The sequence below is a fragment of the Pyrus communis genome, chromosome 5 (assembly GCF_041283825.1).
Source record: "Pyrus communis isolate YQ-2024b chromosome 5, ASM4128382v1, whole genome shotgun sequence".
NCBI lineage: Eukaryota > Viridiplantae > Streptophyta > Magnoliopsida > Rosales > Rosaceae > Pyrus > Pyrus communis.
The window spans coordinates 30,919,647-30,947,366 of record NC_142569.1 but is presented as its reverse complement, the minus strand read 5'-3'; the positions used below and the strand labels follow the sequence as shown (position 1 = coordinate 30,947,366).

At 36.8% G+C, this 27,720-nt stretch overlaps 2 protein-coding genes across 3 annotated transcripts; one reads left to right on the top strand and one right to left on the bottom strand.

Annotated features, from left to right (window-relative positions):
- Positions 1-1,721: 1,721 nt before the first annotated feature.
- PAA1 (P-type ATP-ase 1) lies at positions 1,722-17,224 on the top strand. 2 transcript variants are annotated; one of them, XR_011067450.2, is made up of 18 exons: positions 1,722-2,344; positions 2,444-2,497; positions 2,606-2,759; positions 8,507-8,581; positions 8,739-9,016; positions 9,854-10,087; positions 10,411-10,509; positions 10,647-10,796; positions 11,243-11,389; positions 11,596-11,646; positions 12,131-12,303; positions 13,324-13,456; positions 14,126-14,223; positions 14,958-15,198; positions 15,606-15,809; positions 16,159-16,239; positions 16,398-16,736; positions 16,883-17,224. XR_011067450.2 is itself a non-coding variant. In XM_068463287.2 (17 exons), exons 1-17 carry the CDS (start codon positions 1,901-1,903, stop codon positions 16,653-16,655), a joined length of 2,874 nt encoding a protein of 957 aa, XP_068319388.2. In that variant the 5' UTR covers positions 1,722-1,900; the 3' UTR covers positions 16,656-17,224. The 2 variants fall into 2 exon arrangements, 1 of the variants encoding a protein (XP_068319388.2); XM_068463287.2 differs by having other exon boundaries at positions 16,398-17,224.
- Positions 17,225-18,095: 871 nt separating this feature from the next.
- LOC137725489 (potassium transporter 7) lies at positions 18,096-26,557 on the bottom strand. The gene is made up of 10 exons (XM_068464195.2): positions 26,044-26,557; positions 23,270-23,498; positions 22,838-23,086; positions 22,592-22,642; positions 21,924-22,184; positions 21,560-21,612; positions 21,299-21,413; positions 20,922-21,176; positions 19,334-19,856; positions 18,096-19,077 (listed from the first exon to the last, which is right to left on the bottom strand). The coding sequence occupies exons 1-10, from the start codon at positions 26,320-26,322 to the stop codon at positions 18,534-18,536; spliced, it is 2,559 nt and encodes an 852-aa protein (XP_068320296.2). The 5' UTR covers positions 26,323-26,557; the 3' UTR covers positions 18,096-18,533.
- Between the last annotated feature and the right edge of the window lie 1,163 nt (positions 26,558-27,720).

The window sequence follows — 27,720 nt, the reverse complement described above, 5'->3', positions numbered from 1 at the left end:
TGGTTGATCACCCTTAAAAATTTTGCATCCTAATAGTTAGATAAATCTAGGAGAGACATGCCATCCACTAGGTTTATTGGCACTGTGACTAAGAAAAGTAGACAACTAGGAGAGAAACCCCATCCATTAGATCACTCGGTTGACATAATTCTTCTATGTGTAATGGATCTTGCATGTTAAATTTAGCACATTAACATGGTAGAATTACATATAAGGGTACACAATTTATTGACTTTGATGGGCTTCGTCATACTTCAGAAAAAATAACCTTTAAAATTGGCATGGTGAAAAGGAAATTGAATTATTGGTGGCAGACCTTTGGCTTAACAATGTCCAACTCCAATCTTGTAGCTATGGATTTATACAAAACTGTTAAGATTTAACTCTAATGGATCATGAAAAGCACTTGTTGATAGAGAGGTGAAGAGATTTATCCATTGGTCTCTACTTACAACTTCTTCAATCTCTTATTAAGGAATGCTGAGACCTAGCTAGATAATAAATACCAAATTTTGTGGAGAGGACAGGCCATTGGACTGTTGAGCATGGATTTGGGAAGAGAGAAAGCTCGCTTTGAGAAGGAAGAGGATCCTCTCTGGATCCACTTTGTGGGGATCCCCACATCCCAGCCGTTCATCGTACATCGTACAGTCAGTTTTTGTTATTTATTATTTGTGTTTAATTTTAAATAAAAAAAATCAAATGATTTATGACTATACAATACACGATGAATGACTAAGATGTAGGGATTCCTAGGATTCTCACAAAGTGGATCTGGATGGGATCCAATTCCCTTCGAGAAAGATATGGAGAGAGAGAGAGAGAGGAAAAGGTTGGACATTTTTTTTCCGACATTTAATAGAGAGTTAACGAAAATCTCATTTTTGGATCAAATTTGCTACCAATATTTATCACGATAATTAACATCTTAATTTTTTTTTTGGGTTACCAGAGGCTATCTTTCAAATACTCTATCACTAGGGGACCATTAATTCAATTTTTCCAAGTTATAAAATTAGTTTAATCTCAAATTTATGACTTTGTAAAAGTTTTATTGTATTTAATTTTAATCAGCTCAACATTATAACTTAATTTCTGATCATTTTAGTTGTGGGAAATGCTAAGAGAGTCTCTCAAAGTGGGACTAGTCATGGACTTTTGGTCACCTTACAGTTTAATGTCAATTTTATAAAATATTAAGAAAAAAAAATAAAGTGACAGGAATGTCTATAAAGAGTTTGAGTCTCCTTGGCATTTCTTTGTTTTTAAAAGTGTCTATACTATATATTAAGATAACCCTCATTGTCAACTTTTTTTTCCAAATTTATCCTCACTTTTGAGACACACTCTTGACAAAAAGGAGAGCAAAATAGTAATTTTGTATTTTTTTGACAAAATGACAATTATATCCCTATTTTTTCTATTTTACTCTCACTTTTGATACACAATATTTACATAAAGATGACAAAATGATAATTATGAAATATTAAGAAAAATATGCCCTTATTAAGAGATCACATCATCATTGTCTCATACTCTTTTTAGAAATTTGATGTTTTTTTGGATAATTTGAATGAATTGAAACGATTGCACTTGAGAAGAACATAGAAAAATATGAACGGTTGTTCACACACACAAAGTATGAACTCTTTGCTAGTAATCTATTAAAAAAAATATGAACTCATGTTCCACATTTAAAACGCACAACCACCACACCTAACATATTTGATTCGATTGTCACAGCGACGTTATTGTTCTCGTGTCGCTCCCACTGCGATTATCTCATCACATTTAATACTATTACAATTATATAATATTTTCAGATGATAAGATAGATTGTAGAGGAGAAGCACTTGAAACTTTGCGAGGAGCCGCGGTGATTTACCGCCCCAAATTTTCAATGTCAATGGAGGCCACATTGTCCGCCGCGACGCCCACAACGGCAGCTCTCCTTGCCGCCTCCAAATCCCTCAACCGCCGACTCGCCAGGACCTTCCTCAGTCAACGCCTCCCCAGTCGTCCCCTTGCTCGCAGGCACCTCACTTCCCTTCACACCAACTACTACGGCTTTCAGACCCCTAAACCTAATCCTTTCTCTTCCTCGTCTCTGAGGAGTCTCTGCGTCGTTGATCCGCTCTTACGGCGCCGTTTAGAGTGTGTTGGTAGCTCCGCTGCTTCATTTGCCTCTGGTGGTGGAAATGGTGGCTTTGGCGGAGAGAGTGGCGGCAGAGGCGGTGACGGCGAGGGAGGTTCCGGCGGCGGCGATGCCAAGTCCAAGTTTGTTGCTGCTGGAGGCGATGAGGTTTCCGTGCTCTCCACTGATGTCATTATTCTCGATGTTGGAGTATGAATACACTATTATTAAACCCCTCTCTCTCTATCTCTCTCTCCCTCCCTCCCTCCCTCCTACTCAATCTGATTGATTGGTGATTTTCTTGGATAGGGAATGACATGTGGGGGATGTGCAGCCAGTGTGAAGCGAATTCTAGAAAATCAAGTAAGTTTAATTTCATTTTTCATCTTTAATTGACATGTATTTCGGTTGCTATCAAAGTTTCAAGTAAGTTTAATACCCGGCATATATGTGTGTATGTATATATGGCAGCCTCAGGTGTCGTCTGCGAGTGTAAATCTCACAACAGAGACGGCAATTGTGTGGCCTGTGTCCGAAGCGAAGGCTGCACCAAACTGGCAAAAGCAGCTAGGAGAGACACTTGCAAACCAATTGACCAGTTGCGGGTTCAAGTCTAACCTTCGTGGTAAGCATTTCACAATTGTTTCGCTTTCAGCATGTTACGATTATTTATTGTTCATATGAACGAATGAATTCCATGGTTCTCATTTGTTGGAAAGTTGTATGTTTGGTTAATCCTTGTAATGGCTAGTTTTTTTACTTTTCAAGGGCATTGCTAAAGTTTGCGGATTATTTTCTTCGAGTGTGTTTTCAGTGTTAGTTATACATGTTTAGGAAAAGTGTGATGAAATTATGTTGCTTTAGAGTCTGGTTAGACTAACATTGCATGAATCAGTGACAACATAACTTTTTTAGTAATTGAAAACACGAAAGTGTTAATCTTTAATGCTAGATGTTCTTGAAATTCTTGACACATTAACATAATGTTGATTAAGATTAACTTATATTGGCAGACATTTAGTGGCGATTGTCTGATGTTGGCTGTCAGAGTTTTATTAACACATTAGTTGAGTGTGTAGGAGGACTAGGCTTTCATCTTTAGATTGTTGAGTTGCAAAATGAGACCAGCTAGGAGTAAGTGGAAACTGGATTCATCAGGGGTTCTCCTTTAAGAAATTTTAAAATTTTCTGTCTAACAAACAATCACTTCCTGAGTTCCAGTCTACTTAAATTATTTGGAAATCTAATGGTCCTACCAAGTTTCATGTTTTGGTTTGGATCATAGTTCATGGAAGGGAAAATACTTGTGCTTTGGTACAAAGAAGATCACTTTTTTGCTCGTCTCCTCGTTGGTGTATTTTGTGCAATAAAGAGGAAGTACTTGGAAATCATTCGTTTCCACATTGTCCATATGCATTGAGATTGGTGACAGTGAGTTAGGGTGGGGAAGCAAGAGTTCATTGGGTTATTCCTCAGTCACCTTCACACATTTTTGTGAAAAGAGTATGCTTTGGTGGTGGAAAAAAGGCAAGAATTTGTGGAGTTGCATTGTGTTAGCTTTCTTTTGGGTAATTTGGTTGGCAAGAAATAGAAGATCTTTGAGAACTATAGTGGGGATGTAAAAGAAAACTCTTCAGTCAGGTTCTGAGCATCATTTTGGGCTTCTGTTTCTCTAGCTTTTAGTGATCTATCATTTTCTATAATTTTATCAGAATGGGTAGTTGCTGTAGGGTAGCTTTTCAAGTTGTAATGCAATGTGTGTGAGTATTTTGGTTCTGTTTTTGAGGATTGTATCAGTTTGTTGGTGGACCTCGGGTCAACTTTGTTTTTTTATTATGCTTTAGTTCTTTAATGAAATTTTGGTTCTGACAAGAAAAGGGTGCAAAAAGAAAAACAAAGTCAGACATAAGAGAATGAGAAGGATCGATCTTGCTTGAAAGGGTTTCTTTTCTATCTCTGTTTGATTTCAAACCCAGAAGGCTCTTTCTCTTTTCTTGGTACTCAAGCACGCCCCTTTTACATCTAAAAAAACTGTGATGCTGCGGAATTTGCTATATCCTTTTGAGAAGTGGAGGATCGAAGTTTCGTAAACTTTGGGTTGTACTGTTGTCATAATATTACAATTGCTGTGGAAGGTTGAAATTGTTTCAGCTGCTATCCATCCACAAAACAAGTTCCACAGAAACTGAGTGGGGGTAGGTTTTGTGCTGCTTTAGAAATGACGATAGTATTCATAGCGGTTTACTGGGTCAGCTGAATACAAAAGACTATTATCTATTTAGTCCTTCGAGTGTTGTTTCTTTACTTGTGTTTGTCCAATTAGAACCCCATAGCTTTAAAATAAGAGTATACATTTCGCCAGCTTAGGATTTCCAAATGATTTATGTGAAGCTTTCTGGGTTTAGTGGCAGGTGAGGGAGCTACGGAAGGAGATATATCACCATAAAAGTGCAAACAATTTCTTGTCAGGCTGAACCATAATAGTTTATGGTATGTCCTCAAACTGTTGGATTTAATTTCAGTGGCGTGTATGTACGCATAATGTCTTACATCTCTCCGCTTTATCAGATGTAACAAAAGAGGATTGAAAATCGTTATTGATTCAGAACTACTTGCTTCTTTAGGTAGTCTCAACCAGCAGCTTATTTTGGTGGATAAGTTTGAGCAGCATTTCTATTATGGAGCACCCATTTGGTTTTGGAGGATTTTCGATTCCACTTCTACTCTCCGAGCTTAGCAATTCCTTGGTTGTCATTAGGAAATCGAGGACTCCTGTCTTTCTATAAGTTGGCTGTATTCTATGCATAAGATATTTGAGAATTAGACTGATCGTTTGCCCATAGGCATTGCTAGTGTTCGTATATGCTTGTCTACAAATATGGAAAGCATTCAATATTTTCTCTTCTGTTTTTGTAATCTGTACTTCGTGGTAGGTGTCGCTATTTACAAAGACTAAATTTCTTTTGATGTAAGCATCCTTCAAACCAAGGAATAAATTACGCCCTATTTGATTTGGCCTTGTATTTCTTATTCCTTGTTTCTATTATTTGTTTTACTAGGTCGGAGTGAATTCAGATCTCTTCTTATATTCTTATCTATTCCAGTTGTCCTACATCAAGAGGCAAAGTAAATTAGATAATTTGCTGGTTCTTTCTTCTTCAAGGAAAAGCTATTTTAAAGAGAGCATATAATAAAAGAAAGTAAAGGAAAGTAGTTATACAAGCCTAAAAGTCGGCTCACTACAAATTTATAACTAATGACACAAATGAACAACTAAGAGGTATGTACGGTTGAAGGATAGTCTTTACAAGGGGGGATGTTGTTGGGTTTTACGGCTCAAAATTAGGATGATGCAAAAATTAGGTTTGTGTTACCTATTTGGTTTTGGTGTCCTATTTGGGTTTGGATTTTGACTTCTTACTTGGTTTCCTTGGTGCAGAGATTTTGTTAATTACCTATTTGATTAGGATTTGTATTTACTTCCTATTAGGATTCTTATTATAACCTAAGTTCTATGCACTATAAATAAGACCTTAGGGTTAGTGTATTTTGTGTGGCAATTTGGTGGGAGTCAATTTGTGGGATTTGGGTTGTGAGAGTTTAAACACTCTTTTGTAATCTCCGTTTGTTTAGTGAAATTCCTTGATGTTGATATTGGTACTTTGTTAGAATTCGCTTCTGTTTGCGCATGAAAGTACAACAAGTGGTATCAGAGCCCAGGTTTCGGCTTGGGCTTTGCTTGGTAGTCACTATGAAGCCTTCTGTGTATTCGGTGAAAGTTGATATTGAAAAATTCGACGGCAATGACTTTGGTATTTGGCAATTGAAGATGCGTGTTTTGTTATTTCAACAAGGGCTTTTAAAACGCTAAACGGTGGGAAGGCTTTGCCGAATTCATGGATTGATGAAGAAAAAGAAGATGTTATGGAGTGGGCACTTGGAGCAATCCTGCTGACTTTATCGAATGAAGTCTTGCGTGAAGTTGGTAGCATCAAATCTGAGCCGAAATTGTGGTTAAAATTGGAGAGCTTGTATATGACCAAATCCCTGGCTAAACGGTTGTATTTGAAGAAAAGTTTGCATACTTTTCGTATGGATGAAGGTACGTCAATTCATAAGCATGTTGATGAATTCAATAAACTTATGATGGATTTGAAAAGTGTGGACGACCAAATTAGTGATGAGGATTATGCGATAACTTTGTTGTGTTCTTTGTCTCCTTTGTATGAACACTTTGTCGATACCATGCTATTTGGTAGACAAAGTCTTAGTTTGGAAGATGTTAAAGTCGCTTTGAATTCTAAAGATCTAAAGAATAAAGTGTCTGACACACAAGATGGAGCTTTGGTAGTTCAAGGAAGAAATAAGGAAAGGAGCAAACTTGGAAAGAACACTTGTAGCTATTGTTATAAGGAAGGTCATTGGAAAGTAGATTGCCCTAAACTCAAGGGCAAAAAGAAGCCGTTTGATAAGTCTTTTGCTAGTGTTGATGCAAACATTGTAGAAGATCTTTGTTCTGAACTCCTCTAAAGGTTATGTGAGGAGGTGGAGCTTGGTACTCAACCCTTTGGGTGGAGTGCAATTCGCACTTTTTGTTCGTATGTTCAAGCTTTTGCTTGGATTTTGTTTCGTATTTGTTAGTTTCCGTAATGGAATTTGTTGGAGAAGGCGTTGGAGGAAATTTCAAGTTCGAAGACTTTTGGTTTTTTGATTATAAGTGGAGATCAGTTTCGAAAGAATTTGGTGCACATTTGCGTTTGTATTTTGGTATCCCAAATTTGAAGTGTGTATGTGATTTGGAAGTTTGCTAATTTCTCGCCGAGGTGGAGATTGTTGGGTTTTACGGCTCAAAATTAGGATGATGCAAAACTTAGGTTTGTGTTACCTATTTGGTTTTGGTGTCCTATTTGGGTTTGGATTTTGACTTCTTAGTTGGTTTTCTTGGTGGAGAGATTTTGTTAATTACCTATGTGATTAGGATTTGTATTTACTTCCTATTAGGATTCTTATTGTAACTTAAGTCCTATGCACTATAAATAAGACCTTAGGGTTAGTGTATTTTGTGTGGCTCTTTTGTGTGGCAATTTGGTGAGGGTCAATTTGTGGGATTTGGGTTGTGAGAGCTTAAACACTTTTGTAATCTCCGTTTGTTTAGTGAAATTCCTTGACGTTGATATTGGTACTTTGTTAGAATTCACTTCCGTTTGCGCATAAAAGTACAACAGATGTTACCTTGATACAATCAGTTTTGAGCAGCAATCCTACTTCACGTGGAAAGTAAATAAAGCGTAGATAAATGGTCAGTGGCTTTTCCAGTTGATTCCTTGTTCCTTCATTAGGAGCATATACAAATTGTATTGTCAAGGGCGATCGTTTGAGGATCTTCCTTATGGTACCCTTGGAAATACATCTCTCCAAGGCTTATCTCTTTGTCAAAGTGTTTGGTACAGAAACGGGGCTGTTCTATCTCGTCTTTATTAGTTTTCTTCAAGTCATAATACAGTGAAGTACAAGTTCTGAACTAAAGTACAAGATCTTGTTGGTAGGCAGTTCATGGTGAAATAAAAATTACAAGACGCTTCAAAAAGGAGTTTCCAGGTGTAGTGCATGATGTGCCTAGAAACTCCTATTCCTTGCCGACCTAAATTGCTGGATAAACCAAAAAGGGTGTTACTCTTTGGCATCATGCAGTTCTGCCTTCCATTCCGACAATGTAGTTTTAGAGGAAGAGAATAATTTTCGTCTATGGAGAAAACAAGATGGTTTTTGTTTAGGTACACAGTTAGATAGTTTTCCACTCTTTGGCTGTTACCCATCCCTGCTTGGTAAGCTGTTCTTGTGTCTCTACCTAGATGTTTGCATCTCCAATCCGTTTTTCCATGGAAGTTCTTTGTTCGTAAATTGAAAGGGAACAGATGACTCTCTTGAAAAGAATATTGGCAATGGAAAATGAATGTCATCCCTTTGTATTTTTTATTTTCTTCAGTGCTTCAAATATATGATCTTGTTTTTGTTGTTTGGTGTGAACAACACTGTCCATTATGCACCATCTATTTGTGAACGTGGAAATTTTAGTCTATTGTGGCAAATAGATTCTATCAATCTGTTAGGTTTTGCTTTGTGTGATGAAGACGTGTTTTCTTTCCTAGATTCATGTTTTGATTGGAAATACTGGATACTTACCAAATTCAAGACCCCAAACATACATTCTTGTAAGATATGGCTCTTCATGTCAGTCATCTTTAATCTCCATCATGGCAAGAGGACTTGATTATTACCCCAATGTACTAATTTGGTTCTGTGTATTTGACAAAAAAAAAAAAAAAATGATTCTGTGTAGTGGTTGAACTAATTGGTTATTCTTGTGTGCAGATTCAGGACGAGACAATTTTCTCAAAGTTTTTGAAAGGAAAATGGAAGAAAAGCGTAAACGCCTAAAAGAAAGTGGTAGACATCTTTAAGTAGTGAGCATCTGTAGTTTACTTGTTATATTTTTTAAGTGTGTCTAAACTTCTTGTAAACTACATCAAGGCTTCATGTCGCTAAGCACTTATGATTAATATGCATACACCGTGCAACTAATTTTTGCCTTTTCTTTTGTTAGGAAATGAGCTTGCATTCTCTTGGGCTCTGTGTGCTGTCTGCTTAATTGGCCATGCATCTCATTTCTTTGGGGCTAAGGCACCATGGATCCATGCGCTTCATTCGACAGGATTCCATTTGTCCTTATGTCTATTTACATTGCTTGGTCCTGGGCGTCGACTTATCTTTGATGGTTTGAGGAGTCTTGTTAAAGGGGCTCCAAACATGAATACTTTGGTTGGTCTAGGGGCCTTATCATCATTTACTGTCAGTTCATTAGCTGCCTTTATACCAAAACTGGTTAGTGCTGGTCTTTCTTGTTATATTTTTTGGGTTCCAGATCTAGTCGGATCCGCAACATTTAATTTCTATTGGTAGATGGGTAAGGATCCTCTGTTATAAGTAGACTGGCTTGATGCATATACTATTGTCATGTGTTTTGAATAGTCAAAACTGTTTCAATACCAAGAATTTTGGTCTGTTCACCGTTTAATGGAACAAAGATTCTTATTTAATATTGCCTGTTATTCTCTAATGGTAGCATCCACCTGCAGTGTAAAATCCGTGTTTGTAAACTCATTACAAATGTTTCATAGCTGATCTTTGCAAGGTGTAGCCTAGAAAGTAACTGAATGTGTAGAAGGGGATGATATATGTTTATCTCTGTTCCCAGATGCATTCTTGAGGAATAATCTTATGCTCTAACTGTTTAGGCTGTCAAGTCAATTAGGCTCCAATTCCAACTAACTAGTTCTTTTAGTACATAATATCTGAAGTCATGTTGGTTCAACAGGTTAAAGTTTGGATGACCTGGCCCAAACACTTGGTTTTAGACTAATTACTCGCCCTATGTTTGTGTACGACCCAACAATGTCTATATTTCTGTTGTAAAAAAAGTAAATTTGCCCCTTTCCGTTGCCCTCCCTTTCTGCCTCCCTCTCTTTTCATAAACTCAAAATTTGATAGACTTGGCTAAATTTGTATTTCACTTAAACTTATGTGTATCCTTTTCCTTAACACATGCACACACAAAAAAAAAAAGAAAAAAAGAAAAAAGGAACTTATGTCTCTTAATAAAAAAATGTGCATTGTGCTTGCTAACTCCGTAGCCTTGTTCAATGGACCTTCTGGACGCAGGGCTGGAAGACTTTCTTCGAGGAACCAATTATGTTGATAGCATTCGTCTTGTTAGGGAGGAATCTTGAACAAAGAGCTAAAATCAAAGCAAGCAGTGATATGACTGAACTTCTTAGTATTGTACCGTCAAAAGCACGTCTTTTGGTCAATAACGGTGAACAAGAGTTGGAATCAGTAGTTGAAGTTTCTACTAACAGCCTCTCTGTTGGAGATAAAATTGTTGTACTACCTGGAGTAAGCATTACATCATCTTGCGTTTAGTATTTAATGTTTTTAATCATCTCAGCCCTACTTGGAGGAAGTAAGCATGATACAATCTTGCTTTTGCTATTTGATGTTCTGTACCCCCTACCACCTCTACATGACTACATCAGTTATACTCTTATTTGATTTGTCCTTTGCTAAATTTGGTATTTTCTGTTGGATGCCACTTTTATTTTGTGGATCGTTAGTCTCCCAGCTTCTGATGCAAAGGATAAAATAGTTGTGAATTATATATCCTTTTAAAATTCCGAACTGTGGCATGCAGTTATAGTTTCCTTTTTGCATTGCTTTAGGACCGTGTTCCAGTAGATGGAATTGTTAAAGCTGGTAGGAGTATCATTGATGAGTCAAGTTTTACAGGAGAGCCGTTGCCTGTAACCAAACTACCTGGGGTATGTTGTTGCTTATTATGAGCATGTGCCTTTTTCCCCCATCTTCTATGCACATATTTAAATTCACTTAGGTAATTATAAAAGCTACCTCTGATATGAGGTTATCACAATGTTGGAGAATTTTATCTTTATGCTAGAGTCAAGTTGCCGCCGGAAGCATAAATCTCAATGGCACTCTTACAGTTGAAGTACAGAGACCAGGTGGTGAGACTGCTATGGCAGACATTGTTCGCTTGGTAGAAGAAGCACAGAGTAGGGAAGCTCCTGTACAGCGCTTGGCCGACAAGGTTATCCATTCTTTCTTACAGTAGTTGGACAGAGTATTTTACAGTTGCAATTTTGCAGTAGAGATATCCAAAATAAGGTATTGTTATAAAACTAGCATATTGTATAGGGGTGCACATGGGTTGGCTTGGGTTGGTGTTGGCCCCAAAGTGTGCCTTGAACCGACATAGTTGGATATAGGTTAGATACACTTATCAGTTGGTATTCCAATAACTTTTATCTTCTTCTAATTCAATGTATGGCTTACTAGTGTTTGTCTTTCGTGTATATATATATATATATTTGTGTTCTCTTATTTGTTTTTATTATATTCTTTTTCTTGTTGCAGAGCCAAAAAATTGAATCAAGTATAACCAAGTAACTTACATGCTTAGCATTGTGGTAATATAATTTGTTGATCGCACTTACTAGAATGGTGCTCATCTTTTGATTTCTTTGGTTTCACCAGGTGTCTGGACATTTTACATATGGAGTAATGACACTCTCTGCTGCTACATTTCTATTTTGGAGCTTGATTGGTGGTCATATTTTACCTGCTGCTTTTCACGGAGGAAATTCAGTTTCGTTAGCATTGCAACTCTCTTGCAGTGTACTGGTATGAATTAGAGGTTTATGATTTATCTCGCTTAAAATTTTGAAAGGGACCCTGATTCTTGAATGCCATGAAGGGAATCATATAAAAAAAAAAAAAAAAAAAAAAAAAAAAAAAAAAAAAAACAAGATAGGTACTATTTGCAATTAAGTTTTACTTTTCATAAGTGTAAAATAGCCTTCGGTGAAGCTCTGTTTTTGTGATTGCAGGTTATTGCTTGTCCATGTGCTCTTGGGCTAGCCACACCTACAGCTGTGCTGGTAATCTCTTTGCAAACTCTAATCACTGCCACACAACTTTTCTTATTTGAAAAAAAAAAAAACTGTTTCGGCCATTACCAACTTAGAAATGATTTGTGCTTATTAGACCTTAAATTTTTATTTCTGTTGTGTTTGTAATAGAATGGTTTAAACTTTAACCAATTCAAGATTTTGATTGCAACACTTTTAAGGGCTCAGATTTCGAATCCAACTCTTTCTGTTTTATGTTTGAATTAGAACTATATATGATTCCATAAAATGATAAATAGAACAGGAGGTATATGCTAACTTGTGAACGCAATTTACTTTGCATTTAAGCAATTGAATTTTAAAGATACTACTCCCAACACCCGACCTCAGGTAAGGTAGGCACACACTATCTGAACAAAATCCTTACCTCCTTAAACTTGTTTGATAAGTTCTAAATTTGAATTTTCTTGCTTATGATATGTCAAATTTATCTTCAGTATTGAGTTCTTTCCAGGTTGGGACTTCGTTGGGAGCTAAAAGAGGACTACTTTTGCGTGGCGGTAGTATTTTAGAGAAGTTTTCAATGGTGAACACTATAGTGTTTGATAAAACAGGGACTCTGACAGTGGGCAAACCTGTTGTGACTAATATTGTGACTCCTGAACGTTCGAAAGTTACTGACTTAAAGTTGAGTCGTGACAAATCTTCATTCTCACATTACTGTTTCATTTAAGGATATTAAATTTATTTGAAGCTTTCCAGTGACATAGAAAAAGGGTTGCTTTAATTTTCCATGATATCAAAAGGAGTTCATTATGCTTCTCGGATCTCATCGACCCTTACCAGCTTATAGTTAGGGAATTCACAACTCTTAACTTCCTATAGCCCAGGTCCTAAAAAAAATGCAAAAAAAATCAGGCGATGGTGTGGAACAAGTAAAATAAAATAACAAATATGTTCAATCATACTAAAAAAATCTCTTTAATCAATACCTAAACCCTAAACAACTTCTCTGATAACTTAATTTTGTAAAAAGGTTTTAGAAGGACTGTGCTAAACATGTTGACGCAATGACTTTGTGTTATATATTGGGTGCCTTTAAGCTTTGAATTTCTCCATTTTACAATCAGAAACGTGTCTCCAAGGGAATTAACAAAAGTCAACAAGGAAACAGTTTACTGAAACTGTTCGTCCTGCATAGTTGAGCCGTGTCTTAGACTCTCAAGTCAGGTCGCTTCTAGATTGCAATCTAGCTACATGTGTTGATGAATGTGCTTAGGTGGTTTAGTGACTTGTGGATTAACAATTCTTTCCTGGATTGGAAAACTATCCAGTGGCTTTGCATGCTGAATCATATCTGTATCTAGGTACAGTGCATTTGTTTGATCTGTTTCACATTTTACCTGTACTACTAAATTTGTGTCTTCTGCGACAATTTTATGCAGTTTTGAGGATCCAAATGAATTTTCATGCATGATTTGTTTTTGGGATTTGAATTATTAGAGGCACAACTCGAACAAACAACTCATCTTTCTAGTGACTAGAAAGATAACCACGTATTACCCTGTACTAGAACACTATCTTTGTCTGAAAAAGAATAAGTCTTTACAGTTAGCTCAGATCCAGACTGTTTCCAATTCAGAGATTTTCTTACTAGGGTTTGCCACTAAGAAAAAAGATGGAGTGATTTTTTTTTTATTTTAACAGAGAAAAGATAAACCATACTTGGTCAGAAGTTGATGTTCTGAAGTTTGCTGCTGGAGTAGAATCGAATACAGTTCATCCTGTTGCAAAAGCTATTGTGGAAGCTAGTCAGGCTCTTAATTGTCAGAATATGAAGGTTCCTTCTTCTCAAGATTTCTAAATTTGCTTCTTATGGATCATTTTATCTTTAACTTAACTGAATATATCTGGTTCCATAGACTGTTGATGTGCATTTTGAGTGTTTTGCAAAATAATTTTCTGGAGTGCATTCCATACGGGATTTAATACAAGTCAAAGTTTCTTAAGAAGTGAACCTTATGATTTTTTTTCTCCTTGATGATTGCATATCGGGGTTCTTTGTCGTCGTTTCAAGTTTCTATTATATTCACAAAAACCCACTGTGCTATTCTCCTTTGGATGGATCGGTATGCAAGTTATGCCGAGTGAGGTGTTGCTTGTGGTTGTTTCTATTTACAGGTTATATTTTCTCTAACTAATGGATTTTATTTGGGACAACTAGATATTGTATCTGTTTGGGAATCTTTGGTCTAAGCACTTTAAGGATGTCCCCTTAGTGTGCTTTTGTCTGAACTGGGCTGGATTTTTGTATAGAGTGGTGCTGGAGTTCTGCATTTAATTTCTCCCCTATATGAGCATCAGCTCTTAAAGAAAAAGAGAGAATGCAGTTCCGTGAACAAATCCTTGGTGTTCTAGAAGAGGATCATATCATTAAGTACATGCATTAGCTGGATAAGGTTCCGAAAAAATCATGATGCTCAGATCTAAACTGTGCACTTTATGACAGGTTGCGGATGGAACATTCTTGGAAGAACCTGGCTCTGGTGCTGTAGCAACTATTGAGAACAAAAAGGTTTCTGTTGGGACTTTGGAATGGGTTCAAAGGTAATTACAGGGTATAATGGAATATAATAGTTTGTATCATTGCATATTTGAATGTGAATTTGCTTCTTGTAAAGGTGTAATGCTGATAGGCATTGGCCCTGGACCATTGTTAAGGGAATTTAGAATCCTATTATTGAAAATTTAGATTCATATAGGACAACATAAAGAGAGTGCTGCCTATGATCACGATGAACTCTTTAGGATACAAATAACAATGTAAATGGAAGTAATGCTTGACAGATTCGACTTACAGGAGCGCTAAACAGAAGCAGCTTAGAGAGACTAAGAAGATATAGAGGTACTTCAACAGATGCTCATTTTCTGAAGGTTTTTCGCATCAAAACGACTTTAAAAGAAAATCCTAGAGATTCGTTAAAGATATGTAGAATCTTAGAGAACTTTTAGGGCTCATTTGGTGTTAGGGAATTGAAGGTATATTGAAGGCAACCAAGGGCGCATGTTTTGTTAAATTTAGGGATCTCAATTAACAGATTTTTGGTTCATGGACCAATTCTCAATTTTATTCTTGATTGTTTGCTGCAGTCTTGAATGACCCCAGAAGATTGATTGACTGTTTTGCTTACCATGGAAATTAATTTTGGGAACCAAAGGCTTAGTTGTTTTCATCTTCCAAATAAGATCTCTTCTGTTATTTTTTTCCTTCTTAATATGACTTAAATAATTTAATCTTGGATCATGTATTGAGGTCCCATTGAAAAACTAAATATATGCAGGCATGGAGTTACTGAGAATCCATTTGAAGAAGTAGAAGCCCATACAAGTCAATCTATTGTATATGTTGGCATTGATAGTATTCTTGCCGGTCTCATTTATTTTGAGGATCAGATAAGGGAAGATGCTGGACAAGTTGTTAAATCTTTATCTAAGCAAGGGATCGATGTATACATGCTATCTGGGGACAAAAGAAATAATGCGGAGTACGTCGCGTCTGCTGTTGGTATTCCGAAAGAGAAGGTAAGGAGTTCTTAATTACTTCTTTCTTTGATGGGAAACAAAATTTTTATCAATTTGGAAAAATGTAAAAAATAGTGAAACAACTTCAAGCAGAACACCAAAAGCTTGTCCTCTTTCTTTTATTTTAATTTATTTTTTGAAATGAAACAGATTTTTAATAATATCATAAACTATACAACTTTTGGATAAGGTATCCACAATCTGTATATCGAGCCTATAATACAAAAGCCTCAAGACTTGAAACCTAAACTTAATCACAGCTGCTAACGCATCCGTCATTATAGAAGAGTGAGAATACTCAATCCCTAAACTCATTTGAAGCTGATGAAGCTGCCCAGTGTCTAACTCGATCCCAGATTTTTTTTCTCTATCGAATTTAATTGTATAGCGTATGCTGTGGGTTGCAGGTGATATCTGGTGTTAAACCGACAGAAAAGAAGAAGTTCATCATGGAACTTCAGAAGGATCAGAACATTGTAGCAATGGTTGGTGATGGAATTAATGATGCTGCAGCATTGGCTTCATCGCATGTTGGAATTGCCATGGGTGGTGGTGTTGGAGCTGCTAGTGAGGTGTCTTCTATTGTGCTATTGGGCAACAGACTTTCACAGGTAATTTTCTTAAAAATATAACATTGTAGTACGATTATTTGCACAAACACCCCGGGTTGTTTTTGAAAGCACAAATAGGTGGCAGATTCTGCAGTGTTATTTTTGGAAACCAAACTGTAGAGGATTACATGCTGTCGTGTATCAAAATTTGCTTTTAGACTTTTACCATCAACAAGTATGAATAAATAATTGAAGGATGCAGCGCAAATCTTTTCACCGTCTACGAAAGATTATTTGAAAAATATGCATAATGTTGAGTGCTGGAGCACTGATGGAAAAATTTGTTATCTTTCTTTTCATATAATAAGTACTGTTGTGTAGGATATTTGATCTTCATAATGTCCTGCAGTTACTTGATGCATTGGAGCTAAGTAGGCTAACTATGAAGACTGTGAAGCAAAATCTGTGGTGGGCTTTTGCATACAATATTGTAAGTCCTTGTATGGATTAAGAATAGCCCGATACTCTGTTTATTCCTGGTGTTTCGTTCTGCTGAATGTACAGGAATTAGAGCCTGTTAATATCACAAGCTTATTAAGAAGTTTATTTAGAAGCAATACCCGGTCTTATGCTACTAGAATTTTACAGGTAGGACTTCCAATTGCTGCTGGAGTGTTGCTTCCAGTAACTGGGACCATTCTGACGCCGTCAATTGCTGGAGGCCTCATGGGCTTGAGTTCTGTAGGGGTTATGGCAAATTCATTGTTTCTGAGATACAAGTTCTCTAAACAGGAACAAAAATATAGTGGTTCTGCTCGCTCCGAAACTAATGAGGAATCTGATCTTCTCATCGACGTAAGTGCAGAAGAAGAGCATCCTCCTTCTGATGGTAAATGGAAAGAATAATACAGCCAACAAAAAGATCGGCTTCTGCGAGTTCTGCCACTAGATGTGGAGGAGCAGGGTCATAACTTGGCTTCAAATAAGGTTCCAAACCCTTTCATTTTTCAGAAAAAAAGATTTTTGAAAGACGGGTCAACGACCAAACTCAATACTGCATAAGTGAATATAGGAATCCACTGCAGAATTAGATAAAAGTTCAAAATTGAGTAGTGAAGGTATTTTTCTTGCAGTATGTTCTGGTGCAATGTCCGGATACGAGGTACGAGTTGAGTTCATGGTTTTGTTCGTGTACGGAATTCGCTAGTAACCTATTGTAGCTATTCGATAGGGAGTCGACAGACATCATGATATTTCGGCTCGATTCATTCTAAACTTGTTTGAGAGTATAATTTGGTCTGATCGTAAAATATTTAAAATGATACATTTTATACATTTTTATTTATTTATTTATTGTAAGGAATTATTTGTGTTTTATAGCAGTGATTATATGTCTATGTGAAATGCATAAAAACGTGTATCAAAGCAATTGAATAAATGCTAAAATGCTAGCAGGTTGAATTGTTTAGAAATCATCCACAAGCACTCTGTTGCAAACTTCATTGCCCGAGAATGCCAGAACAACTCAACATGGGCGAAACCGTTACTACTTACATTAGTTATCATTAATGGGTACTGATATTTATCTTTGTTAGGTCCCCGTTGGGGAAAAGAAGTGAGATTGCTCGTGACCCTGCGTTTGTAACGGTTTATGAATCGACTAAATTTAGAGCCGAATTACATTTTCAAACGAATTTGAAACGAATCAAATCAATATATCGTACATTGTCTCCTTCCTATCGAATGTTACAGTAGGTTACTAGTGAATTCTCTACCTGAACCGAACTAAATTTAGAGCCGAATTACATTTTCAAACGAATTTAAAACGAATCAAATCAATGTATCGTACATTTGTGTCCTTCCTATCGAATGATCAATAGGTTACTAACGAATTCTCTACCTGAACCGAACCGTGAAATTGACTCGTATCCCGTCTGTTAATGATTCGGGAGACACCCTTCCGATAAATCTGCTAATCCATCTTTTAGCGAAGGGAAAAACTATTAGCTCCATTTCCTGATGACATGGAAAGGACCAAGTTTTGAACATTCTAACTTCCTCGAGTAATGTAAACAGCCACAGTGCTTCTGATACTATTAGAATGTGGGCATTCATATTAAAAACCAATTGGTAAAAACAGAGAAGAGGCTCAGGGTTGTACGACACCCTTTTTCAACCCCTACTTATTTTTGGTCATCGGTTGAATAAATAAAAGAAAACGGACAACATTAAACAAAAGTGTGCGAGGCTAAAAACGGTGTTTACCATTTCCCATTTGTACGTAATTGATCATAGTGAAAACGGCTAAAGACGGATAAATTAGGTTATATACTCACATGACCAATATCAAAAAAGAAAGCAGGTTATGTAATTTCAGTTTCCTATAATGTCCATACAAGTTATATGAACGGGAAGGGAATAATAGTCATTTCAATGTCAATCAATCTGAAGATGAAGGATGTCATTACAAATCACATTCACAAACTTTGACATCGTAATTACAGCACACTTTCCAGATGCATAACCGCAAAAATCGATGCTTGGAAGACAAGCCGAGTACAAAGTAACAAAACTTCAGCCATGCGACATCCTCAAACGAGTGGTGGACCAAAATGGCCGGCAATCAAATCGGGCAATGAAATTCCAGAAGCTCGTGGTTTCCAACTGCAGCAATGAACAAGTCGTGCGCTACATGAAGACCACTTGTGACATAACACCAGCTGCATGTCTCGGACTCCGGTGTAAGAGTTCAAGTTGGCCTTATTTTCGTAGCAAAATCAGCCTTCATACCATATATGTCATCCCAACCTGCATTAGATGCGAATGGGGCACGCTCAAATTCGCAGTGCCCCTCCTGCAATTTTTCCTCAAGAAGGCATAAAAGTAATTGATGATTAACTTCTTAATGAACCATGAATCTTTCCTCGCCCTAATATCACCATGACCAAGAAGATAAACAACCCCCGATTCCTTGGCCTTCCGTATAAACGATAGTTCCCTATCAATACTCTGCTCAGAATCAGAAATTGTTGGATCTGTTGGAAACACTGGCGTCACCTCCTCTGATGTGCTTGCTTCTGATGTAGGCTGCTGTCTCGTCTCCTTGAACTCAGCCAGGAGAGGAATGCCAAGTGAGTAAACACTTCCATTGGGTGCTATAAGAACCCTTGAGCAAGAGGACTCATCCTCTGAGTCTGTATCACCATCATCCCCATCACTCTCTAGTGACCGCTCCTGAGCCTCCCTACGTATGAATTTCTCAAGGCTCTCAATTAGTAGCTGTTCAAATGTTTGGTGATTTTCTTTACGAACATCCTTATAGCCGTACCTGTTGAAGTCATAACATCAGACATAGAAGGCAACAAGACATGATAGAATGAAAAGGAAAACGGAAGAAAAAACATTTGAATGTAAACATGAATGATTCTACTGTATCTGTTGTCAAGTGCACTGGTAGAAAGTAACACATCTCACAAAGGCTGAATATTTTCTGATGACTGGCTTGGCCATTTTACATTATGGATCTACACTTTGCACTAGATTATACAAAGGCATCATTGTACCCTACCAAATCAGAATATTACCTGGCAATACAACGAAATATGTGGAAGTTTTTTGGGCAGACACGCCGGAAAAGGAACCTTTCACTTTGAGGTACTACAGGAACTGGAACATACTTTATACAAACAAATATGATCATCGAGTGGATTGCGGGAAGTGTGGTCAGAAAATGGCCAAGAATTGCTGGAATTCCCTTCACCAGCTCATTATAAAGCAAACCAATGCCTGGAGCTCTTATTGTCCCAAGATTGGGACCCAATTGCCGCATCAAATCCATTGACAGCTTTTGCTTGACTTCAGTTTCATACTTAAGCTTGCTTCCATAGTTCCAGATAGACATTATCAAAAACATAATTATGGCAAATACCAAAATTATCCAACTTCCATCTCCCACACTCCACAAAACTGATGAGAAAAAGGTCAACTCCAACCCCAGGAAAATTATTAAGAAACTCAGCACGATGATAATGTTTATCTGCCATATAAGAAGCATAACAATTGTTACTAAAATGGTCGTCATCATCATCACTCCTAGCTCAGCAATGCCTGTAGTAAAAGAGGATTCGTATCAAGAAATTTAAAAACCCGTATGTAAATTGATTTTATGAAAAACTTAAGTTCAACAACGGAGATACAGGAAACATATAAATGATGTTATCTATTGAAATAATTCATGACAATGCCTGTATGTTATTTCTCAAGTGGGTAAAGCCAGATATTTAGATTGTCCCGTCAGGTAGATCTAACCTAAGAAAAATAAGACACTGTACTGAGGTAAAAAAAAAAAAAAAAAACCTATTCACCAAATACAAAGAGAAATCATTCCATGGCATTTAGATGTCTTATTCTATGCATGTAACAGAAAGAGCAAAGACTGCAAATATCTTAGATAATTTTAATCACAATTTATTTTTTTTATTTTTTTTATAATACCAATTTGTATATCTGATAATTTTTTTTTTTTTAATACTGTGATCAATTATAATTTTATTTAATAAAAAGTGTAAATTAAGGAACTAGATAAATTTTGGAATGCCTGATATATGTTCTTCAACATTAAAAATATAGAAATGGTAATTGGAAAGAGGTTAACTTTGGGGGCTATGGCGATGACAAGAATAAAAAGCAGAAGAAATAGGGTAACTATCTTATAAAATTACAAAAAAATAACGAAAGCAAGTACCCAAGCAGTACGAAAAAGGAGACTAAATAGTGTTGACATAAAAATGAATAAAAAGTGGGAAAAATTATATTCTTTGGAATAACATAATTCCAACAAGGCACTTTTGTGCAACAGATATTTTGTTGAAAACCAAAACACAATAATAAGATTGTCTAACCAAACAAAGTTTGACTAGACAGAAATTCGATTGATGAAGTTTGTCGAGTAAACTGTGAAAACATTTGGTGAGCAATACTAGGTGAGGGGATATCAAAAAAAAAATTTCAGAGTTTGGTGAATTCAAACCTGAACAGTTGTTTTCACGAAAAAGCTGATTTAGTATGACAACTACAAGAAACCCAAATTTAAAACCTAGGGTTTATTAACAAACAAATAAAAAAACTGAACAGATAACAAGACTAAATAGTTTGGAAGATGATGAGTATTACCATATGCATTTCCAATCTCATCAACGTTTGAAATAGTGCAGATAGACACCAGGCAAACCACCAGCAAAAACCAATTTACGACAGGGATATAAATTTGCCCCATGAACTTCCTAGAGGTATGTATGATTTTAAGGCGAGGGAAACAACCAAGTGCCATTGATTGTTTGATGCATGAAAAAGTGGCTGTTGTCATTGCACGACTAGCAATCAATGCGGCAATGTTAGCAACGAGGAGCATAGGCCAGAAAAAACCACCTGTAGACGACATGGTATTATTTCTCCAGAATCAGTGAAATAAGTATGACTACTGACATGTTTGTAGAAAGTCCTAACTGAATAATTTGCTTGGAATCTGTAAATGCGTCAATAAAGCTTACTTGGGATTGAAGAAAAGAAAGCTAGCTCAGCTTCATCTGGGTTCTCCATAAGGTATGCAGCTTGACCCAAATAACCCAACATAAGGCAGGGCAAAACAAGAAAAACGAACGTAAGCTGAAAAGAACAAATACCCAGTGAATTACAGTTCAAACAATCTGAAGGCTGACAGTCTGACACCGCATATTCTGACACTTGATGCATCATATGACTAAAATGAATAGAACAATGGTCCAGAAACCAATTATTATTCGATTCTTTACCTGGACTGATCGCACGGAAAAGTAACAAAGATCCGCAAACATTGCCTCGGAACCTGATACATACTATATATATCAGTAAAGAACATGAAAATAGTAGGTGATAACCAATAATATATAGGTTCCCATTTCACCATATAATATCAACCAAAAATTTGATATTGTGAGGGTTTCATACTTCAAGATATTTTGTATACTTTTTACAAGGAAAAAAAATTAATATTGCAGGAATTCATTCCAGTATAAAATCCATGTGTGGGCTAAAATATGACAATAAAATTCATTATGAAGGTTGTGAAAATTTACAAAAAAGAAAGATAGCAACTCTCATGCATCCCCAAGGTCCAAGTTTTTCCAGATTGATTACCTGTTGCGCATAAAATACAACCCCCAAGGGAATACCAAGCCTTAGTGGAGTTCCTCTTGAAGAAGTAATATATGTGAATAGGATTGAATGCCTTAAAGACACTGCTGTCATATTTAACAAGGTTGTAAATCCCAATGCCCCCAAGGGAACAAAACCATATGAATAAGGCAGGGCCTACAGCCAGTCCAACTTTACTTGTCCCAAATTTCTGTACACTGAATAAAATAACAAGAAAGGCAACTGAAATCATCACCACTTGATCTGCACCCAATAAAAAAGGAGGTAAATATTAAAGTGTGGTTTAGTTTATTTATAGAAGAAACAATAACATTTTATTAAAACAATAGCATGAATTACAAAAATAGTGGATATGAAATCCACCACCTAGCAAAACATGCTAAGAAAGAAATAAAACGCATATGCAAATATACGCATCATACTAAAAAGTTCAGACATCAACTGTAACTTTATTCAAAATAAAAATTGTAATTTAAATAAGAACTAGAAGATTTTAGATTTGCAAAAGTTAAAGTTCTATTCTACAACACAACACTGTGCAAGCCATCTCCTCTAACCAAAATTTACCAAGACTATGTAGGCCCTCCAACAAAATTATGACAGTAGACAAAGACGAATTTTTTAGACTTGCTCTACGGGGTAAACAATACCTTGCTTAATTGCCTCGACTCCAACCGTTAGACCACCAACAGCGGATACTACTGCATTAAGAAAATAAAAAGCAAAGGTTATATAAAACATAAAAGAATTTATGCACACCCACTCTTAACAATTGAAACAAGAACAATACATCTAAAACAGCTCTGCAGCATTTCCTCATTTCATCACATCAGTAGTAGGTTGATCAGTTGCAACTTGCGACAAGTTAAACAGAATAAGAATTGATTATGCAATACCTGACATTGCTGGTGTAACAACCCCATCAGCTATCACCATTGCAGTACCAGCAAGAACTAACGTCAGAAGAAGCTTTTTCAGAGTCAGTGAAGCCTCAAGCCTTTCCTTGATTTTTAAAGATCTCTCAAGTTCAGGAGATGGCACCTTTAGCCTGAAGCTTGATATCCGGGCATCTGACGGAAGCTGATTCGGAAGAAGACTGACCTTAGCATGTCGACAGATCAATGAATACAAAGCAAATGTACCACCTGGAAAAGTTAAATGACCATGAAATAGATAATATGCATTCAACCAAGCATTGACTTTGTACTGCAATAACTGCATACACAATAGGTTTGTTTGTACTGTTAGAGAGAAGGGAGAAGGGGGCCCGGGGGAGGGGAAGAGAGAAAGAGAGAGAATAACGACTTAATTTACTGAATCCCACATACCTTCACCATCATCATTTGCCCAAAGAACCACCAGCACATACTTAAGCAAGGGGATCAAGATTAACGTGTACAGGACTAATGACATTGCTCCAATAACATCCTCATTTCCATTAATAGGTGCCTTTTTAAACATGACACTGAATGTATATAATGGACTTGTTCCAACATCACCAAAGACAACTCCAAGGGTCTGAAAAGCAATTATTATTTTCCTTCCGAGACTGAAATCCTGCAATTAAAATTACATTATTAAGGAAACTTGGTTTAGGTCACTAAATAACTTCTTATTTCGGCATAGGTCAATGGTCATTAGCATAAGTTAATCAAAACAAATTTCCTCTTCAATTAAGGTAAAAAAAAAAAAAAAACAATTTTCCTCTCCAACCAAGGTCAATACCCCTTCCTAATATCTCTCTTTATTGACCTCTTACAAAAATATTGCTCAACTCAATTCAAATGTGAAAAATATTTTGTGACATAAACATAATTCAATAGTTTAGCAAAAAGACAAATTCTAAATTATAAAAGCAAAAAAGAAAAAGAAACACAACTACAGAAAAAAAGAAGAAGGAAGATATGTGTTCCAAGTAAGGACTTTTGTAACAACATTCCCTCTTTCAGTAGAAATTTAAAATTTCATTTCAAACCTTAGCTATGTACGAATTCATAATAGAATACTTTTCTTACGAACTCAATATAACGCAGACGATGAACTATAAGGAAGACTAATCTATCAATCCATATTGGAGAAAAAATGCCACTTTCTCCAGTGAGCATAGACAATGCAAGTAAACTGCTTTCGTGAAGCAAATTTCAAAGTGACCATGAGTTGCCTAGGTAATAGTTCGTTGTCAAAGTTCAACATACTCATGGGGTTACGATTACAATTAATGTTTCTAAATATTATCATCATCCAAATGTGACAATACCAAGTTGCTAAACACTAGATCTCAATCTTCTTGACATATTCACAAAGTAAACATAAGAAGATAACCAAGGTTTCTTGAAAATTATTGAGTAAAACTTCCTCCTGTCTCTAGTTGCTGCCATTGTAGGTCTTTTCCAATGCTAACTACTCTACTCCAATTAAATAATGGTCCAAAGAGATTAAAATCATAAATGGTGAGAAAGGGAAGTCTATATTCAGAACTACATAAAAACTCAGCACATTATCCCCCAAAAGGAAAATTGCAGCACTCAATCAGTTTACAGCATTGAGTATATAAGAGTCTTTATTAAGCGAAAGTTCAATGGTTACAGAAAGAACATAAGAAATGCCTGGCAGTGGAAAAGAGGTTCACCACCAAGCAAACCTTCTTACAATAAAAAAAAAAATCTTAGAAACAGGAGTATACAACTCCTATCCACCAGCAACAACCCTCCCAAAATCAACTAACTGGAGCCGCCAATCCACATGAAGAATGAAGAAATGGAAATCTCTAAATACAGCCTCTACCATTGGTAGCAAGAAATTTGAAAACCTCACCCAACCCCATAAAAACTATCCCCTTCCCCTCCTTCCCTAGAAAAACAGCCAACTCAGCCCCGCCTCAGCTTCTGCCACAATCCAAGAGCTACTGGGGAATGAAGTAATATATAATCAACATTTTCTACTCCATTATCGCACATAGAAAACTAATCTGGTCCCTGACAATGGATAATACCAAAATTTATTGACCCTATCCACGTATACATATGTACCTTACTAGGTAACTCAGCCGTCCAAAGCAATTGAGATGGTTCAAGAAAAGGTTCCATTTGAGGAGAAGAATGGATTAAGCATGATTACATTGTCATAATTGCTTATCATTTGAACTTTGGTGTTGATGATTTATGACTTGTACTTCCTATGGTGTATGTGATTGATGTATGAGCATTCTGTTTCATAAAGAAGGTTCTGGAGGAAGTAAAAAATCATCACAAATTCCAAACTTAGAATGGTAAACAAGTATGCAATTTGTGACAATGTAACTTACGTTCACTAAAAGCTGCCATTTTGCATTAATGAGTTTCCATACTCCTCTCTATGACTCTATCCCCACCCCCAACATTATGTAACTGCTTTGAAGTTCTGCTCAAAGATTCAAAAGATTCAAAATAATCCAACCTTAATTGTTTACCACAATTAGAACATCAGCTACTCATTTACCTTCACAGCCACTCATACCATGCTCATGAGCTCTTAGATAACATTCAGGATTTCAATAAAGCAGAAAAAGCACATAATCCTAAAATGTATATGACGTAAATGCTTAGGCAGTTCATTTTTTTTAGCACTGCGTTATACCAGAAATCGAGCTAGCCAAAAAGAGTAACCGTTCACAAAGTAAAAAATTAAACTCCAAGGTCTGAAAAATGACAATATCTTAGATTGGGTAGGACGCTAAACATGTCCCTTTAGAGCCTAAGCGTCAACATTGTAAGGCATCCATTAGAACTAAAATAATTATTAAAAACAGGGATAATAAAACCAAAAAATCGAGCTTCACGTGTACAGTCAATCGCTATTGTAACACCTCTAGATACGCAACCGATAATTGTCCAATAAGTAAATCTCCCAAAATGTAAATTAGCCACCAAGCTAGAAAGGATGTATGTCTGTATGTATGTATGCAGCACAACAATATAGGAAAGTAAAGCTAATACAAGCATTGATCTACATCTCACAAAGCAATGCCGAAAGAGCGAGGCTACTCGAACCGAATCGAAAAATGCAAGTCGTAATCTCGTCACAAAGTAAATAGCAAAAGTGAGAGATTGCGAGTTTGAAGCACCTCGTATTCGTTTCGGAGAGCGCCGGGGACCTCGAGCGCTTCTACGTCAAAGGAATCGACGCGAGGGCCAGTGCGAATCAATCGCTGATCGGCATTATCGTCCTCCTCTTCATCATCCTCCGAATCCACAACCGTCCGATGCATCGCATGTGCCTCTGCATCGTCGTCGTCGAGGTCGGAGTCGTCCTCGTCCTGAAAGACCCACCGCGACTCGATGGAGTCCATGGATGCCGGTCCGCCATTGATCTCGCCCCTCTCGGGGCCTTCCTCATCCGCCATCGATCAATGACAACAAGTGTAGAGTTTGTGTAATTGTGAAGAGGGAGAAAGGGACTGGGATTGGGGAATGGTGGAGTGGGATTTTGGGAGGGAGGGAGGGTGTTTGGATGGGAGGAAAGTGAAGGAAAATTGTTGTCTGGGTTTTTTTGGTTAAATTCAAAGGAAATTGTTGGGGAATTTTTTGGTTAATTTTGGCTATAAACATACGAAACTGGAAAATGTAAAATTGTGTATCGGTATGTACGGTCCAGGCTTCCCCAATTTAACCGGGCGGTCCAAACCGGTCGTGATTTGCTCTCCTTTAGCTTTGGGCTACGTCGGGCCGGTCCAAGGAGTGACATCGCTTCGTCATAAGGGTTGGAGGTTTTGGCGATTTATTTTGCGTGATGCTATAGCACCACCTATTTTTACTTTTTACACACCTTCTTAATTTTCAATCGTCAAATTGTGTACAATAAAGAAGATCAATGGACAAAAATTAATAAAAATGTGTGAGAAGTAAAAATAGATGTATGAATAGCACTGCCCCTTATCTTCTTGTAAACTTGTGAACTATGGTGTCATAGCGAGACATGGGCTTAAATATTCCATAACGATATATTTTACACTAAAGGAAGAAGACAGTTCGGCTAAGCTTAATTAGTATCGAATTCGTCATTCACGAGATTCGAACTTAAGACCTTTCACTTACAAGTAAAGAATAATATTAGCATACCGTAGTAATGAGCGGCTGCTAAAATATTCCCTTGATCTATAGTGATAAACAAATATAAAAATCATTAAGTAGATTAGATGCAAAGCCCTAATTTATAAAGGTAGCTAACCTAAAAAGATTCACAATGTATTTCGATAATCTCCTCTATCCAACATTTCTTTTGTTTTATAATTTGCTTTCAATCTCGTGACATGAAAATCACTCATCCAAGTCCAACGCATGGCCTGAAAAAGTGGCTTTGCGGGGTTAAGGTTGGGTGGAGGAGAGAATCCAATTTGGGGGTGTGGGGGAATGATCAGGGTAGCATGCACGTTCGTTCCCCTTATCGATGTAGGATTCAGTCTCAACAAAAACAATTTTGGGAAAGCCAAGGCAATTTATGGGCAAGCAAGGCAACTATTCTTCAGAGTCATTATAATTACGAGACTTGCTTGGTGAGGTTGTGAGAGATTAGAACAACTTACATGACACAAACACACCGTTACTAGTTATGTGCCAATAAAAAATAGATACGTGCACAAACACTTACACTTCACAAGGTGCCATCGTGAGCGTATCCGTGCCGAGTAAGTCCTAGGCAGAAACGGGTATCTTCCTAACACAATATTCCCCCGTTTGAAGTTGACAGATCTAAACCTCCCCCAAATAAAAGGTCCCTATGCCATTTTACCTTTCAAGCAAGA

Excerpts from the sequence above, each read along its gene's own strand:
- PAA1 (XM_068463287.2), top strand. The coding sequence starts at position 1,901 with ATGTCAATGGAGGCCACATTGTCCGCCGCGACGCCCACAACGGCAGCT. Across the intron at positions 10,510-10,646 it reads CTGTAACCAAACTACCTGGG|AGTCAAGTTGCCGCCGGAAG; the intron begins GTATGTTGTTGC and ends TCTTTATGCTAG. Across the intron at positions 12,304-13,323 it reads TCGAAAGTTACTGACTTAAA|AGAAAAGATAAACCATACTT; the intron begins GTTGAGTCGTGA and ends TTATTTTAACAG.
- LOC137725489 (XM_068464195.2), bottom strand. The coding sequence starts at position 26,322 with ATGGCGGATGAGGAAGGCCCCGAGAGGGGCGAGATCAATGGCGGACCG. Across the intron at positions 23,499-26,043 it reads CTCTCCGAAACGAATACGAG|GATTTCAGTCTCGGAAGGAA; the intron begins GTGCTTCAAACT and ends TTTTAATTGCAG. Across the intron at positions 21,177-21,298 it reads TTTCTTTTCTTCAATCCCAA|GTGGTTTTTTCTGGCCTATG; the intron begins GTAAGCTTTATT and ends TGTCGTCTACAG.